This window comes from Chenopodium album, chromosome 21, assembly GCF_948465745.1.
Source record: "Chenopodium album chromosome 21, dcCheAlbu1.1, whole genome shotgun sequence".
Taxonomy (NCBI): Eukaryota; Viridiplantae; Streptophyta; class Magnoliopsida; order Caryophyllales; family Amaranthaceae; genus Chenopodium; species Chenopodium album.
The window spans coordinates 11,258,546-11,277,443 of record NC_137854.1 but is presented as its reverse complement, the minus strand read 5'-3'; the positions used below and the strand labels follow the sequence as shown (position 1 = coordinate 11,277,443).

The window sequence follows — 18,898 nt, the reverse complement described above, 5'->3', positions numbered from 1 at the left end:
CGCGATTTACCTACAATAGTCCCAACTAAGGTTTATTTTCTAATAATCCCAACTATGCCTTGAGTTTTCGTCCAGCGGTCCCAATCGGTCAACACAAAGTCAATGACCTGTTATAACAGGTACCATGACATGTGTCAACATAACTACAACCCTCGATATCGCCGGAAACCATAAAAATAAAAATAAAACCCCAAAATCCCAGCCACTCTCTCCCCCACCCTCAAACCTCGTCGGAACCCTAACTACAACCCTCGATATCGCCGAAAATCGGTCGGCCAACCACCGAAAATGGTCGGCCGGCCTCTACCACCCACCCCTACCCCTCAAACCACCCAACCAGCCCTCCCCGACCCCCAAAACGAGAGCCTAACCTCAAATTGACCACCTTAAAGGTTGTCAGCGGCGTGGATTGGGTCTAGAGATTAAAGATGTTCGTGGGTGTTCGTGGATGTTCTGGGTGTTCGTGGGTGTTCGGTGGGTAGTCATGGATGTTCGTGCGTGGGTGTTCGTCAGCGTGGTTGTTCGCAGCGGAGGAGAGAGAAAGACGCACAAGAAGGGGGTTTCGTGGGTGTTTGTCAGGTGGGGCTGTGCTGCTGCGGTTGGTCGGAGGGGGTAGGTGAATGGTTGAGGCGGCGGAGCCGCGGTGGTGGGCGATGAAAAAGGGTAGAGCCACCATGGCCTAGGGTTTCATGGTGAATGCAAGGTGGTTGAAGGGAGGAAAGGGGGTGGTTGCCTGGCTGGGATGACTTTTGATATTTTTTTTCTTTTCATTTTATTTTTTTAAAATTTAGCCTATCAAGTTCTGACATGTGGCGTTTTTTTTTTAAAAAAAAAAAGAGTTTACCCTTTTAACAGGTAACTAGTTTTTGGGACTGTTGGAGGAAAACTTAAGGCATAGCTAGGATTATTAGAAAATAAACGTTAGTTGGGATTATTGTAGGTAAATCGACCATAGTTGGGATTGTTCAAGTGTATTTTTCCTTGAAAATAATATAAAATGGAGGAAATTTTCACATTTGCTACCAGGGAAATCACCCTGCTCTTTAATTTTTTATTTTATATTGCTACCACCTAAATCAGAGTTTTTTTAAAAAAAATCACTACTACTTAACGGAATCTGTTAGGATTTCCGTTAAGTTTATTTTTTAAAAAAAAATAAAAATTAAAAAATAAATTAAAAAAAATAAATTAAAAAATAAAAAATAAAATCCACCCTCTCACTCCCCTGCCAACACTCCCCTCAACTGCCACCCCTTCCCTTCCCCCCCTACCGGCGGCCGGCGCCAAGAGCTTCAGCCGGCGCCGGCGCGAACCCCCCCTTTCCCCCACCCCTATGAAGCCAATGAACCCCTCTTCCCTTTCCCCGTTCTCGCTGCCCCGACCCCCACCCCGAACCAAAACCACCCCTTTCCCCTTCCTCCCATTGGAATCCACCCAGATTCTCCACTAAAACCACGAATCGGCCACTCCACCAAAACCATCTATCCCAGATTCATCGACAATAGGGGAGGGTGGTCGACAAAAGTGGCCAATTTGTCAAAGCCCAGATTCTCGAATCAATTGGTGTCGATTATGTCGATTAATTCGAGGTTTTAACCCTAGCTGATGATGAGAATCATATCAACAAGCATAATTTCCAAATCCCTTTTGTTTGTGGTTGCCGGAATTTGGGTGAAGCTCTTCGCCGGATTCGAGAACGGAGAAAGGGAAGGGGTTCGTTGTGGTGGCTGGTCGGCAGCAAGAAAGGGGGATGGGTGGCTAACGGGACTACGTGAGGGGCTGGCTTGGTGGCTGGTTTGGTCGGAGTCACGGGCAGGGAGTGGGCTCGAGCAACAGTTGGCTGGACGGTGAGTGGTGGTTCTGGTGGTGTGATGTTGAACTATTGCGGTGGATTGGCAGCTGGTGGGTGAGAAAGAGTGGTGGGTGGGAAGGAGTGGTGGCTGGACGGTGGTTAGGTGGTGGCAACGAAAATACTAACGGTTTCCGTTAAGTGGTAGTTATTTTTAATAAACTATGATTTAGGTGTTAGCAATTTAAAATAAAAAATTAAAGCGGTAGTAATAAATGTGAATCAGGGTCCTTTCTGGTAGTAAATGTGAAATTTTCCTAAAACGGAGGTAGTAACTAACTTTGAAAGACTAACTTTAACAAACGATAATAGCTCCATCCTATACCTACTAGGCTCTAACATTATACGAGCTCAATTCTTGTATTAAGGAATCCATATCACAATAAGATGATCCACCAACTTCAACAGCCTTCCTAGCTAACTCTTTCATCTTGTTTGCCCTGCTTCTTATCGCCAAAGCATCTTCACCCACCATAATTTTTGTTATAGCTTTCTTTATATCTTCCGATTTTACATTCTCTGCTACTATACTCCATTTCTTAGCTCCGACACCAACTCCGGTCTTCAAAACTTGAGTCACCAACTTTTCATTATAAAACTGCTCGGCGAACACTGGCCAAGTTACCATAGGAACCCCACATGATATTCCTTCCAATGTCGAGTTCCACCCACAATGTGTCACGAATGCTCCTATAGCTTCGTGGTCCAAAATTAGCATTTGAGGCGCCCATCCCCTTATAATTAGTCCTTTTCCTTCCATCCTTTTCTCAAATTCATGTGGTAGCCACTCTTCATTTTTCTCAACCTCACCATTATTGTTTCCCCTCACTGCCCATATAAAATCTTGTTCGGAAGCTTCTAGGCCACTCGCGATCTCTTGGAGTTGCAAGGTTGAGACCTCAGCTATGCTACCAAAACAAATGTAAACAACTGACTGAGGCTTCTTCGAATTCAGCCACTTTAAGCACTCATGCTCATCAATAGAAGAGTCCTTCCCCCTTTGAAACTTAGCTTCTTTTTCGCGGTTGCATAGTGAAACAGGACCTATATGCCATGCCCTCCTACCCATAACCTTCGTATAATAATCAGCATACTCGGGCTCGAGCTCATAAAAGCTATTCATAATGGTTCCATAGCTCCTCCCCTCAGCTTCGATAGCACGAGCAAATATTTTCATCCATTCAACCACAGCTAGCTCTTTCACAGCAGAAACTACCTGAGATCTTGTAAGTCTTATTTTTTTTTTTTGAAACGAGATCTTGTAAGTCTTATTTCATGAGGAAGTTCGGGAACAACAAATTCCTCATCATCACATGAAACATCCTTTTGCGGCTCGTACTTCATCAACGCGTGCCCCACACATTGTGAAAAGTAGCTACATCCATGGAATACTAACCTTGGTACTCCAAATTTGGCTGCTACATCAGTTGCAAAAGGATACATCATATCCGCGACTAGGCAACTAGGCTTGTACTTCTCCATGACTTGTTCAAGTGATTCCTGTAGTAACTCGGTCGCCTTTAGAAACTTGATAAATAATTCATTAGACGTCATTTGGTCGCAATTCTCTATTCCCTCCGGAATTCCACCTTCCTTAGATGGAAATGGTACGATTTCAACATCGATTGTTGGAAGACTGGCATTTTTGTAGGACGTCGATTGAAGTGCTTTAGTAAAAACTGGTGCGTTGAGAGGGGTTGTGATGATGGTAGTTTTGACATGGTTGGCTGCGAAGAGCTTGGCGATGTCTAAGGTTGGGATCATATGACCAGCAGCCATAAGTGGAAAGAGGACTACATGAAGTCTCTGTGGTTCGGCACCCATTATATGTCAATGGGAGTTTATTTTAAGCTAAGTTTTGATGTTTGGGTATTTTTATTTGTATGTGTTTATGGGATATATGAAACATACACAAAGTTGCTTGCTTATATATATGTTGAAGTGAAAATAGTCCTGCTATCTTGTGCATTCTTTTATGTCATTCACTACGTCACTATATTTGGCGATTTCATTAGATGTCATGTGACAAGCATGTGGTGTAGTATTGGATCCAATAAAATGTAGGACAAAAATTAAAATAAAAATATTCAGTTTATAAAATTAATTACATTCTTGGAATAATACTACAAATTTACCCAATTACATATTGTTCATGTAGGCTTGGTAAGAGATTTGTTTTTTTAAAGGTAAAAACTTTTTAAAAAAGTCGGTTTACAATAAATTCATTGTAAATAAGACCATATAAAGCAAGTGTGGGTTTGTGAGTAACTCATTTTTTACTCGATATTCCATTTTCTCTCTCCTTTCTTTTTCTCTCATCCCCTCACAGTACTTCTTTTACCCCATTTCCCTACTTTCAAAGATTCTGTTTCCTGTATTTTCCTCTCTCCTCTCCATTGATGAACTACTGTACTTCTTTCTTCCATTTTTTTTGGTGATTCAAGCAATCTTTTTCTTCCATCAAATTTGTTATCTCAATTTTTTGCGTTTTTCTAAAGCCAAATTTGAGTATTTTTTCTTCTTCTTCAGTTTTAGATTAAAATGGTAAATGTTAGTCTTATGAAGAAGAAGACAATTCTACTAATCTAAATGACGAAATTAAACTTATATTGTTTGAATTTATTTCCGATTTGATTTTTTTTTAATCTTTTGATTCATATATTTTTAATTAGTTTCATTAATTTTTCAGTGTTACTCAAAAAAAAAAAATTTACAAGTATTATTTGTAAGTTCTTATGTGATTTTATGGGTTTGGTCACTTTTGTGCATTAAAGAGTTACTTTACCCTTTTATAGGTAGAAAGGGGTGACTTTTATGCATGAAAAGGATAACTTTTATGGGTAAAAAGGGTAACGTTTGTGGATAGAAAGGGTAACGTTTATGTATGAAAATGGTCACTTTTGTGAAAAATAAAGGGTTATTTTTATGAAAAAGGGTCACTTATATAAAAATATGGGTCAGTTTTGTAAAAAAAAAAAAAAAAAAGGTCACTTTTGTAAGAAAAAATGGTCACTTTTCACAAAATGTTCGATGTACAATAAAATTATTGTAAACCGGGGGCATGCAAAAGTTTCTGCTGTTTATTTACCAAATCCGGTATTTAGTGTTTTTTTAACAAAACTCTACTTCAATTTAATCAAATTAACTGATGCAAATTATTTAAGATGAGTTGAATCTATCTAATTCAAAGTTTAAGGAAGTTATAACACATCAACCTCATCGTAAACGTCATCAGTTTACATTGTTTTGTCTACGGTTCCTTATTCTATTATAAAAACGACAAGTGAATTATTTGCTCAGTACAGAAAACTATAAATATAACTAAAGATAAAAATTACGGATGATATAAAAAGTTTGGATAAAATACTTAGATGAGAGATCTCGATCGTACAAATTCTTAAATGGACCTGGTTTACTGAATTGAGCTGAATTGAACTGAACTGATTGGAACTGAACTGAACTGAACTGAACTGATTGGAACTGAACTGAACTGATTGGAACTGAACTGAACTGAACTGAATTGAGCTGAAATGAATATTTTATGTGAGAGAGAAATTAAGAGCTGAACTGAACTGAACTGAACTGAACTGATTGGAACTGAACTGAACTGAACTGATTGGAACTGAACTGAACTGAACTGAACTGAAATTAAATAAATGTGAACAGGCCCTAATTTATTGTGAACCACTAACATTAGAGACAATATGATTGTTTTGTTAATAAAAAAAAAGGTTACTATATTAAAATAAAGGTTATTATGTTGAAATAAAAGTTAGTGTGACATTAAAAGCTATAAGAGGTTATTTTTTTAATAAAATTTTTAATATAATGGTCAATATGAATAATAAAGATCACTATGTTAAAATTAGATAACTATTCAATATAATTTCGTACTTTAAGTTTATGATAATATTAATGGTCACACAAGTTTTAAAAAAAGGTTACTATGTTAGAAATAAAGTTACTATATTAAAATTAGGGGTCACTATGTTGAATATAATGTCAGTTACGTGTGTATAAACCTTAGGTCCACAATAATATTATTGTAAACCAGGTCCACGCAAGATTTTCTATCTCGACCGAGGAACATGGGAGGTCCAAAATAAAGCTTCTAGATGGCGAGACAAGACAAATTACTTATCCCTAACATAAATTATAATATTATATATGCTGAAGATGAATACGTACTGCATGCAATGTTGCAAATGGGTGGCCGATCCAATAAACTCATTATTTTGTGGTTGATTCTTGTTTGTCTTCTGCCCATCTTATACGGAGTATTACGGAGTACGAAGTAGCTTTGGCTTTGTTGTAATAAGATGGTCCAAATTAAGGGGTTGCAATAGTTACTACTTACTACAATAATTTTTTAATGCAATAATGATGTTTGAAAATTTACTCTACTTACGCAATGTTAATGACCTTCTTTAGTGATATAACCATTGGAAAAAATATACTTGTATGTGGCTGTAGGATCTTATTAAAGATATTAATTTAATGACATAATTTTTTTTTTTTTTTGACGGAATTAATGACAGTGAAATTTTTTATCTTGTAATAATTAAAAAAAAGGGTTATGCTATATGTAGCCCTAAGAGCTATATATAAGAATTAAATACACTCTTGGAAATTGTATAAAATTATGAATTCATGACAAAAACACGCGTATATTAATGTAATTAGTGTTTATATTTTTATGATTTCTTAACTTTTTACGATTTTTAAGTGTAAATTTAATGCTTATATGTAGCCCTAAGGGCTATGTATAGTATTTTCCTAAAAAATGAACGCCGAAAGCAATAACGGGTCTACGTAAAGTAAGCTTAGGTGTCACAAGTCCCACCAATTATGTAAAGTGTAATTTAGTAGTAGCTTAACTATTTACAACTTTCAATGTCTGGTAATCCACTTACATTTGGTCTTAGCTAGGTTCAATCCTTCCTACAAGCATTTTTCTTACTCCCTCCCTGTTTTAATATGTGTTACATTTAGACTGGCGCATAATTTTAGGCAATTTATTTGATTTAAATAAAATAATAGGGCAGGTAAATGAGATAGATAGAGTATTAAAAACTGTTTAAATTTTTTTAAAAAAAGTTAAGAAAAACTACATTATTTCCTAAGCTTACTTTTCACACTTTTCACACTTTCACTTCATTATTTAAAGTGAAAGTGTGAAAAGTATTAATACATATCCTCCATTAAATAATTTATATCTTCCGATACTAGACTTTTCACACTTTCACTTCATTCGATAATCAAGAGACGTGAAAGGTATTAATCACTGGGTTTGGTTTTTGGGGAGACACAATTGGGTGTCTACACCAATACAAGATATCATCCAGCCAATAGATAATATCATCTAGCCAATAGAGGATATGTGTAAATGATTGAAGGATATAAATTATTTAATGGAGGATATGTATAACTTGTTTGAGGATATGTATAATTTGTTTGATGATATGTATATTAATGGCGGAACCTCCATTGAAAAGCTCGTACTAAAGGTCATGAGTATAACATAACTTGCTCATTTATCAACCAAAATACATGAATTTGTCATCAAAATGCTCACAATTCAACATACAATCATATGGGACAAACAATTTCACCAACTATACATCACATAAGAAAGCCCTAATTCGATTTTTTGCGCATTATTTGAAAAATCCGAAAATCAAACTTTCACTCTCTTCCGGCATGAATGACCTCGCTTTTCTCCTTCGTCATTGATGGTGTCATCGTTATCGTCGCCTACAGGGAGAGAAGGAGATCCATCATTACTGTCACCATCATCCTTGTCGTCTTTATCGTCATCGTCAACGTCATCTCCTTCGCTGCATGAGCTATTTGATTAGACTTAACTGACTCAATAGTTTGTGATTTAAAAAATATCACTAGATACACATTTCTTGCGAATTAACCATGATAAAAATAAAAAAATAAAATTAAAAAAAATAAAAATTAAGGATCATATCAAAAGTAGATTTTTTTTTTTTTTTTTTTTTTTGACGGGAAAAAAGTAGATGTTAGATACTTTGATTTCGAGGAAAACGTGGGAGGGGTCCAAATCTTCTGCATGGAAAGAAAAGATCCCAAACACAAATGATTGATGAATAGTGCATGCACTTACTGACTTACTGATGCAATATTGTAATGGGTGGCGGACAAACTCATTAATTTTATTGTCATCTAGTATCACAATTTCTATGGTATTCTACTATTAAGCCACCCAATTTCAGTCGGTGCTTTGTACAACCATTTGTAGGAGTGAACATAACGTACAAAAAGTAATGAACATATAGATATAAATATATAATAAAAAGAACATAATATTAAAATGTAATAACATATAATTAAAGTGAAAAGAATATAATATTATAATACAATAAACATATACCTATAGTTAATGCATGTTCAGATTAAACTTAATTAAACTGAACTGAACTTAATTGTTGGAGCTGAACTGAACTGAACTAAATATTTTATGAGAGAAAGAAATTAAGTACTAAATTAAACTGAACTTATTGGAGCTGAACTGGAAAAAAAAAAAAAAAAAAAAAAAACATGCCCATAGGAGAACATATTTACATCGAAAAGAGTAAAAAGAATATATGTCCATGTACTTTGATTGTCAGTATAATTTAAGTCAAAATGTTCATTGCATACTGTAAAATGTTCTTTGAATTTTGTCTTCAAATAATTATAGTGGGTACATATAAATAATGTTCATTACATAATATTATCATATTTTTTTATTAATGTAATAATTTTGTTAAGAAAAACTACATTATTCCCTTTTTAAGACACTTTCTCCATGTCTTTTTAAATGACCTCTCTTCTCACATGTCCCCCACTCCAACGTTTTAAGCCATGCTCGATTTTTAAAACATGGTAATTGAAGTTAAAATATACATTTATAGATTCCAACAAATCCACTTAGGGCCTGTTCTCATTGACTGAACTCAGCTGAACTGAACTGAATTGAACTGAACTCAGCTGAACTGAACTAAACTGAAATGAATATTTTATAAGAGAAGGAAATTAGGAGCTGAACTGAACTGAACTGAGCTGAGGTGAGGTGAACTGAACTGAATTGAATTTCAACGTAAGTGAACAGACCCTTAGATAATATTGTACTCTATTCAACTCACAAAACTTTGTGCCAATCCAACTGGTGCATATAAAGATTTCATTAGATTATGTAGTTCTTACTACCGCAATCTTGTTCATGTTTAAACTTTGCCCAATCTTCAAGATATATGTACATTTATATATATTTACCCGTTAATTCTACCACTGCACTAATCATGGAGGTAAGGTATTTTTATTGATTTATAGAAGGATTCTTTGTAATATTAATACAGTATAACAATAAAAAAAAAATAAAAAATAATTAAGGATTGTATCAAAAGTGAGAGCTTGTGGAATGTGAGAGAGTTTCTAGTTGGAGAAATGAGACAAACTGTATGTGATGGTTTGTTTTAACCCGTGACACAACACCGTACCGCATGCAATATTGTTTGGGAAAAATTGCCCGGAATAATCCCACCTTTGGCCCGTCCGCCAAAAATAATCCCACCTTTGGATTATCTTTAAATAATCCGACCTTTATATCCATTTCGCTCTTAATGGTCCCAACCGGTCAACTAACCTGTTATCACAAGTCGCCATGACACGTATCGGCCTACGATTAGTCAAATAAATTAAATAAAAAATTAACAAAAGTTTTTTTTTTTTTTTTTTAAAAAAAAACAAGAAAAGATTAATTAATTATTTCATAAACCCCGACCAGCCAAAACCCCCATCAGCCACAACCACCCTCCCCGCCGCCATTCCAGCCTGCCCAGCTGCCGGATTCCGTTGTCCCACGGCACCAACGACCACCCAAGAAGCTCTCCCGCAACGCCGACCACCAAGAAGCTCCGTCGCAGCTCCGACGCCCTTCCTCCCCTTCCCCCTCCCACGAACCTCCCTCCCCACCGCCACGAAACACAGTCCCCGACACTACTAAAATTCGTCAAATTGCGACCGTTTTTTTACAACCGTCATTAAAACGGTCGCAAAATATAATATTTGCGACCGTTTTAAAGGCGGTCGCAGATTTGCGACCGTTTTTAAGGCGGTTGCAGCTTTGCGACAATTTTTAGGCTATTTAACAGTCGCAAAAGTATTAAAAAATAATATATATGTTAAAAATAAATCTAAATAAAAATAATTCTATTGCGACCGTCAGAAACAGTCGCAAATTGCGACCATTACGACCGTTATGGAAACGGCCGCAATTTGCGACCATTTGCGACCACCGAAAACGGTCGCAAAATGCGACCAATACGACCGTTATTGAGACGGTCGCAATTTGTGCCTATTTGCGACCGCTAAGAGTGGTCGTAATAATAATATGATTTTTTTTAATAAAATGGAGTATAAAAGTGGTACATAACCCATCCTAACCCTATTCTTTGTTGGAAGCGGCCGTTTTTCACCCCAACCTATCTTTTTCTCTCTCCTCATTTTCTCCATCATCTCTTTACTTCTCCATTCTCACGCCCTCCTTTCTCTTCATCTCCTCTTTCTTTCTCATCTCTTCATCTCCTTTCTTCATTAAGCCACTACGACCTTCAACTGCGTCACCACCACGACCTCCACCGTTACAATCACGAACCCACCACCACGATCTCCACCTTCATAATCTTATGGTTGAACATGTTAACGGTTTTTATGCTCAAATTGGACCATGAAAAGCCTAGATCTAGACATTTTATGGTCCAATTTGGCCTTTTAAACCAATTTTGAGATGAAATTCGAAGTCTATTTGGGGTTTAAGGTGTGTTATCGTGTTTATATTTATTTGTTTGATTTTTTTCCGAATTTGTGTTGCATTTCTTGTTAGAATTTCCACGAATGTTGATTTTTTTTTGTTTGATTTTGTTCATTTTGTGACTGATTTTCGATTTCGTTTTTTTTTTTTTTTTTTAATTTTTAGGTTTGATATTTGTTATGTTTGGGTTTGATTTTCGTTTTGAATTTGTGTTTGTTTTGAGGTTTGTTTTTGGTGACTAATTTTGTGGATATATTTTTGGGGTTGTATTTTGTAAGGGTTTAATTTCTGGTAATTTGGGTTTAATTTTGTGGGTTATATTTTTTATGGGTTTAATCTTCTGGTGTTTAATTTTCTGGTAATTTGGGTTCAATTTGTGGGATTAATTTTTTGGTGTATTTTGTATTAAGGCGGTTGGCAGTGGTGGCGGTTTGACGGGGTTTAGGGAAGGCGGTTGGCGGTGGTGGTGGTACAGGGGGTTTAGGGTGTGAATGTATGCTGGGTTTCGAAGGGTGGTACAGGTGGTTGAGGCTTAAGGGTGCTGCTGCCTGCTGGATCTGCTAGATGTTTTGAATTTTTTTTTATTTTTTTTAATTTAGCGACCGCCTTAAGCCGTCGCAAATGGTAAATTTTGCGACCGCTGCTATTCCAGTCGTAAATCATAATTTTTGCGACCGTTGTTTAACCGGTCGTTGAAAATAAAGGAAACTGCCGCAATAAATTTGCGACCGTCAAGCGGTCGCAATTTTGACTTTTTTGCGACCAGGTAAATAACGACACCCCTTTACGACCGTTGACGGTCGCAATTATTCTTAGCGACCGTTTTTGCTATTTTTTGCGACCGTTAGAGGCGGTCGCAATTTGGCCGAATTTTAGTAGTGCCCAACCCTCGAAATCCTTTCTCTATCCCGATCCCAGCCCCCTTCCCTTCCCCAATCCCTTTTCCGGCTAACTCCCCTTCCCCACGCTCCGATTTCGATCCTTATCCCCTTCCAACTTGGCGATTTTGGCCCTCCTCCTCTTCACAACCTTGACTTAGTTAATGGTTGTGGTGGGTAAAAGGGTAGGGGTGGGTTGGAGAGCAGCTCCGAGTAGGAGAACGGCGCTCTAGGCCTCGTGTGGCTGGTGGAAGGGGTGACGAGATGGCTGAGGTCGCGGTGGGGCTAGGGTCTGGGTTAACTTTAGGTTTTTTTTTTTTTTATAAGTAAAAAAAGTAAAAAAAAATTAATTAATGTTAATTATTAATAATTATTTCTTAAAACAAAATTAAAATAAAAAATTAATTTTTGACCAATCACGTCATGACACGTGTGTAAATTAAACTTAATTAAAAAAAATTACCTACTCCCCGGTTACAGGTCACTAAGGACCAGTAGGAGCGAAGTGGATATAAAGGTCAGATTATTTAAAAATAAGGAAATTTTGCAAAAAACCACCTTTTAAATCTTGTTTTTTGCATTGGAAAAATACACTTTAATAATCCCAACTATGGGCGATTTACCTACAATAATCCCAACTATCGTTTATTCTACAATAATCCCAACTAAGGGTGTTCAAATCTGGGTACCCGAAAACCCGGGTACCCGGAGTTTCGGGTAGTTGGTAATCTGTCCCATGTCCCGACCCGAATATCTCGGGTACCTGAGTACCCGGATTTCTCATTCTCTAATTGTCATTCTCAAAAAGCTCAAAAAGCTCATTCTCAAAAAGCTCAAAAAGCTCAAATACCAGAAATAGCACGCATACAAGCATAATGTAATCATAAACATCATTAATTAAAAACCTAAGAATGAATGAAATAACCTCAATCAAACAAATACTCAGTAAATTAATGATCTTTTAAAAAAAAATTCAATTACAAGTATAAGAGAACAAAGGAAAATCAGAAATAATTCGAAGATCAAACAAAGGAAAATCAGAATTTATAATCTTCAAAGACGACAACAAGTCGACAACCGCTCTCCTCACCCGGAACTCAGTCAAGACCGCCATCAATCCATCATCGATCAGCGACACAAACCCTTCGAAAGTACTCAAAATCAACCCATCATCATCAGCAACACAAACTCTTCGAAGAGTACTCAAAATTAATGGCATATGGTTGCTTTGGAATCTCAGACAATTAAGCATATGGTTGAAGATGTTTGCGTTGATATCAGAGAGGAAGAGATGAAGATTTGTAAGAAGAAGATCTGTGAGAGGAAGAGAGGAAGAAAGAGAGGCACGAATTGAAGCAGAGAGAGGAGAGGAAGAGAGATAGAGAGAGGAAGAAAGAGAACGGCAGAGAGAGGAAGAGAGAATCAGAGAAATGAGAACCCTAATAGAGTAATGGGCTGGGCTAAAGTTTGAGGGGTTTTTTTTTTAATATTAATTTATTTTCGGGAATTCGGGTACCCGAATATAAAAAAATGCGGCCCATGTCCCGACCCGGATAACATGCAATTTTCCCGGGTCGGGTACCCGTCTCGAAAAAATAGTTTTTTTTCCCAAATTTCCCATCGGGTATTTACCGGGTCATCGGGAAATCGGGTCGGGACAATTGGGTCGGGTTTTTTTGAACACCCCTAATCCCAACTATTAGGTGAGTTTTCCTCCAGCAGTCCCAAAAACCGGTTACCTGCTGAAACGGTAAACCTTTTTTTTAATTTCTTAATTGACACATGTCAATACATGAGTGGCCTAATATTACAATAAAAAAAAGGAAAAAAAAAACAAAAACCATTCCAGCCACCCCTAGTCCACCGGAAACCGCCACCAACCCTTAGCCAAACCTCCAGACCACCGGAAAACAGCCGGCGGGCCCTCCCAATCCCCAACAGCACCAACCACGATCCACCCCTACCCCAATTGCTCCTCCCGCACGGCCAGCGATGCCAATTACTCCGATCCTCTCGCACGGCCAGCAACGCCTACGTAACGTCGCAACCACGACCCCTCCTCTCTCCTTCTCGTGCCTCTTTCTCTCTCCTCCGCTGACGAACACCCACGCCGACGAACACCCACGAACACCGACGAACAACCATTGAATTCTCACGAACACCCACGAATACCCACCGGATTCTCACGAACACCCACGCTGACGATTTGGCTGCGATTTTGGTGCGATTAAGGGCTGCAATTTTGGTGCCTTTTGGTGCGATTTGGGGCTGTTGGTGGTTTCTCGGGCAAGGGTTAGGTGTTTTGGCCGGTTTCGGGGGTGCGGCTGGTCGTGGGAGTTGTTTCCGACTTGGGTGGCTGGTGAAGGTGGTGTTTTAGGGTTGTGGCAGGTGGTGGAGGTGGTGGTTATGGCTGGCATGGTGGCTGCCAGAATTTCTTTTTTGGTTTTTTTTTGTTTTTTTTTAAATTTTTATTTTGGAACCACTCACACGCTGACACGTGTCAAACAACCTACAATAACAGGTTAATGACTTTTGTTGACCGGTTTGGGACTGCTGGAGGAAAACTCACTTAATAGTTGGGATTATTGTAGAATAAACGATAGTTGGGATTATTGTAGGTAAATCGCCCATAGTTGGGATTATTAAAGTGTATTTTTCCTTTTGCATTAACCACCTTTTAAAAAAATGTTGCAATAAACCACCAATTTTAAAAATTTTGTTGCAATTTACCACCAATTCAATGTAAAACAATTGATAAATTTGGCTAAAAAAGTGGTAATTTGCAACAAAATTTTTGAAATTGGTGGTCTTTTGCAACATTTTTTTTAAAAGGTGGTTATTTGCAAAAAACAAGATTTAAAAGGTGGTTTTTTGCAAAATTTCCTAAAAATAATCCAAAGGTGGGATTATTTTTGGCGGACGGGCCAAAGATGAGATTATTCCGGGCAATTTTTCCTATTGTTTGTGTCGGGATTTTAGTTTGTCTCCAACTATCAACTATACAGTCTGTAGACTCTGTACTGGCTTTGTTGTAAAAGATGGTCCATAAGAGGTCCCAATAATTAATACGAAGTTATATGATACTGAGTAATAATTTTAGATGAATGATTGAATGGTGTCTAGTTTATGTGTTGGACGAGTTCAGCTCTAGACTGTACTTTGAAGATTTTAACGCCAATATAATATTTTACATTAATGGCTTTTCAACAGTTTAAAATTAAAACATGATATAACAAATACTGAACACCTCAAACAGAGCAGGTTCTAGTTCAAATAACATCAGAATTACAGGTTAAGAGATGATCCTTACAAAGACTAAGGGCCTGTTCTCATTGACTGAACTCAGCTGAGCTGAACTAAACTGAAATGAATATTTTATAAGAGAAGGAAATTAGGAGCTGAGCTGAACTTCACTTCACTTCAACTTAAGAGAACAGGCCCTAATTTGTTCAGGTGTATAAGGTTGAAGCAGACAATGTAGCACGACACCTACATGGCTAGTCACGAGAACTAAAACACAGACAGGGTGCAGATATGGAAAGCTTAAACATCATATGAAGATTGTGAACCCTCAATCACACCTGTGTACCACATTGCATATCTAGTTACGAATCATCAGATTTTACACACTGCACTTAAAAATTTCATCTACATAGAGCTCAAGGAGATATGACAAAATCATCAGCACCACTGGTAATATTGTTTCATTTTCTCAAGCAACAGACAACTCAGAATACACTAGATGATACTGCCAAAAACGCAATTTCCACTTACACTTAGCCATATAAGAGAGAAGATGGAAGGCAGAAAATGGAGCGAGAAGGTTCAAACTGAATAAGCTCAATGCAGCTAAGCTGCACTAAGCCTCTATAATTGAAATTTGACTTTTGGGTAAGCAGACCACCAACATGAAAACCATTTTATTAAAGTATGTATGTATGTATCATGTGACCGTCTAAAAGATATTACAAAATTCTGTACAACATGGCAGTGTTTAATGATTTCAATGACAAACATCTTAAAGTTCAACTAGCAGACAAATAGTTTCTCCCACACCATCAAACAAACAGTTTTCAGATTCCAAGCATCCCACCTCTCTACTCCTCTATGGACTTATCGGCAATTAGCATCACATTTCATTTTTGTAAAATGAGGTTTGAAACATACCATCTTATCAGATTAGAAGCATATCATGGAACAAACCAAGCTTTAATCATAGCATATGGTAGTTAAATCAGATGATCACGAATTCTCAAAATACCTACTGGGGTCAACAAAGAAAGAAAAACATACTTATAAACAAGTAAGCAAACAAACAAGAGCACAAAGATAAATGACCTCCAATAACCTATAATATGAAGAATTCATCAATTTTTCAACAAAGGACCCTTCAATAGAGACGCAAATTACATAACAAAATCTATCATCCTAAAGACTACAACATACCCTCACTTTTATTTTCTATGTAATTATAATTTTCACAAGGATCAATGGTCTCATTTCTCTCATCCTAGCCATCTCTTTCAGTATTAAATCTAGCAAGTCTCTGCTTCTATCCCTGCTTTTTTTGTTTAGTATTGCTAATTGAAGCAATATAGACAATTTCACAAGGTCTTCAATAATAATTCCAGCTCTTGATTAATATTTCTTTTTCTCTTCTCCTTTACAAACTGTGTGTTTTCAATAACCTCATCGCACATTTGATATTCAACCAAACCCAGCATGACCAATACATTCATATCCCGGGTTTTTAAAACGCCAGCAGTAGTTTCTCCTTTCATATTAGATTTAACAGATTCTTCTTCCTTTTACAGCATTTAATCCTGCTGCCTTCTGCATCACTGATTGCATTGACATGGCTGTCTTTTAAACTCCAGAAGTTCTTTACATGAAAGGCACCCCCCAAAAACCTTCCCAACCTTTTTCATTTCTTGCTTCTCAATCATCAAAGTTCAACTTTCTCGGTAAGCTCATGATTAGTTTAAATTCAATAAAACTAGCATCACCAAGAGTATCATTTACACCAGGATAACCAGCATCACCAACAGTATCATCTACACCAGGAAAACCAGCATCTTTAATTTTTCAGTTATTTTTTTCTCTTTACTTTTTCTGCACCTGTTCATTGCTAATATTGCCTCTAAACCTATTATCTTCTCTACCACTAACTGCACGCAATTGGTTACTATGCGGTCTATGCCTCAAATCTTCTTCACTTGATGAACCATCTCCTATATCCTCAATTTCATTCTTCACCCTCTTGTTTTTGATAGACACACCCTTCTCAGTATTATCATGATGATTTTGAAATTCAAGAAAATTAACATGAACAACATTTCAATTAAGGTTCTTCGTTCCTTTAGATTTACTTATTTCTTTTTCTTGGCATGAACTTCTCCAACATTTCTTTCCTCGCTTCACCAGCACAATATCACTATCAACCCAAGCATCAAATTTTAAAACACCATTATCCCAGGGATATGTTATTCAGAAAGTAAGCAAAAGCTGGGCAAACTTTTCATTAATATTAGTACCAAAAATTTAATGAAGCATGCAATATAAACTCGAAAAGAGTCAAAGACTAGTGCATACTTAGATTCACAAACAAGAAACTACAAAAGGATTAGCTACAGGCAGCAGGTTGTTTGGTATTTTAAGAGAAGACGTACATTTTCTCAAGTATTCATTGGATGTGTTTAGGGATTTCGCCTTTTTTCAAGAGAGATAATGAGTACTCTGCAGCATCAATGAGGTCAGCAACATTGTGTAGAGACTTCTCTTCAGATCCCAGCATGAAGATAGCGCGAACCTCAGCTTTCTTGGCCATTCTTGCTGCAAAGGGCAGCGGTAAGTCTGGAGAATTAAGACTTCGCAATAATTGTCTGTACAAAGATAGAACTCGACCCTTATTCCTCATTAAATCCTCCGTTGTTGCCCATATCAGACCCTTTGCCATTCGGTCTGTTGCATCAGTCATATCACAACATCCGAATCAGAAACCCAAGTAACTTATGCAGCAGGCTCATTACTTTATACATTACACAACCTTCAAACCAAACGCCAATCCATATGTAACATATACATACAAGGTCACCAGAATCAAGATTCAACTTTAGATAGGAAGAGTTGTGAAATTGGATCATAGAATTGACCAATCTAACATATATTGCAAAAATATAAAACAATACTCAACCATGTAAAGTGTCTACTCACTTTCTATGTAAAACATGAAAATTTTCAATTTTTCAACATCTGAAATGATAAAATCTAACCCATTAAATGGAATTACTAATCAGGAAATATAGAAGAATGGGCATAATCAAGAAATTCAATTGAAAAATATAGAATGATCATAATCAAATAATCAGTTCCCATTGAGCATAATTAATTAATGAATATTCTAAGCTGTCCATCTCCTAAATTCAATTGAAAAATATAAAATGATCATGATCAAATAATCAGTTTGCATTGAGCATAATTAATTCAATTATATTCTAAGCTGTCTTTCATCTCTTAAATGATACAATGTAAAATTATACATAATTAACCTTCACAGTTTCACACCATTACCCATTAATTAAATAACAATTTAAAAACTTCCCTGCCCAAATTAACATTCACGGGTTTATGTGATTTACCCATTAAGTAATTTACAATTTTACAATTTTCAATCAATTATTTCACAACTTCAAATTTTCAATCAACAAATTTACAACTTTAATCAAAAAAATTAACAACTTCAAACGACAAAAAAACAATTTCACAACTTCAATCGACAATATTACAACTTAGCTAAACAATTTTACAACTTCAAAAGTATTCAATCAACAAAATTACAACTTCAATTAACAATTTAATGACTCGAAAAATTATAAATAAAACTTGAATTAAAAAACAGAAAATTGCCAAAAGAATGGAGAGAGTTGGGATTGCAGCTGACCTGCTATATTAGTGAGTAGTGACGAACAAAAGAAGACCGCTTCGCTCGCTGGTTACCGACTTCTGAGGAGTGAGGAAAGAGAAACAAGTTAGGGTCTTCCTCTTCGATGTTCTGTATAATTAAAATTAAATTGGGATTTTTTGTCATTTTTTTTTTTTTTTTGTCAATTTACTTAGTTTAATAATTTTTTTTTTTTTTTTTTTTTGACGAGTACCTAGTTTATTATTAGTAGAGTACAAAAATTGTTAAAAACTCCGTATAATACAATCTTTGTCCAATTTTTTTTGATAATACAACCTTTGGATTATTTTGTAATAATATAACTTTTAAGCGTGTTCATTTTAAACAAGATAAAATCGAATTTTCGGTAGACTTTGAAGTTAGGAAAGAGGAGAGGATGAGTTTTTGGT

The 18,898-nt window shown here is 36.5% G+C and overlaps 1 protein-coding gene across 1 annotated transcript; it reads right to left on the bottom strand.

Moving 5' to 3' along the window:
• Positions 1–2,053: 2,053 nt before the first annotated feature.
• Positions 2,054–3,771, bottom strand: LOC145601206 (scopoletin glucosyltransferase-like). The gene is made up of 2 exons (XM_081657163.1): positions 3,103–3,771; positions 2,054–3,046 (listed from the first exon to the last, which is right to left on the bottom strand). Exons 1-2 carry the CDS (start codon positions 3,671–3,673, stop codon positions 2,178–2,180), a joined length of 1,440 nt encoding a protein of 479 aa, XP_081513289.1. The 5' UTR covers positions 3,674–3,771; the 3' UTR covers positions 2,054–2,177.
• Positions 3,772–18,898: the final 15,127 nt, after the last annotated feature.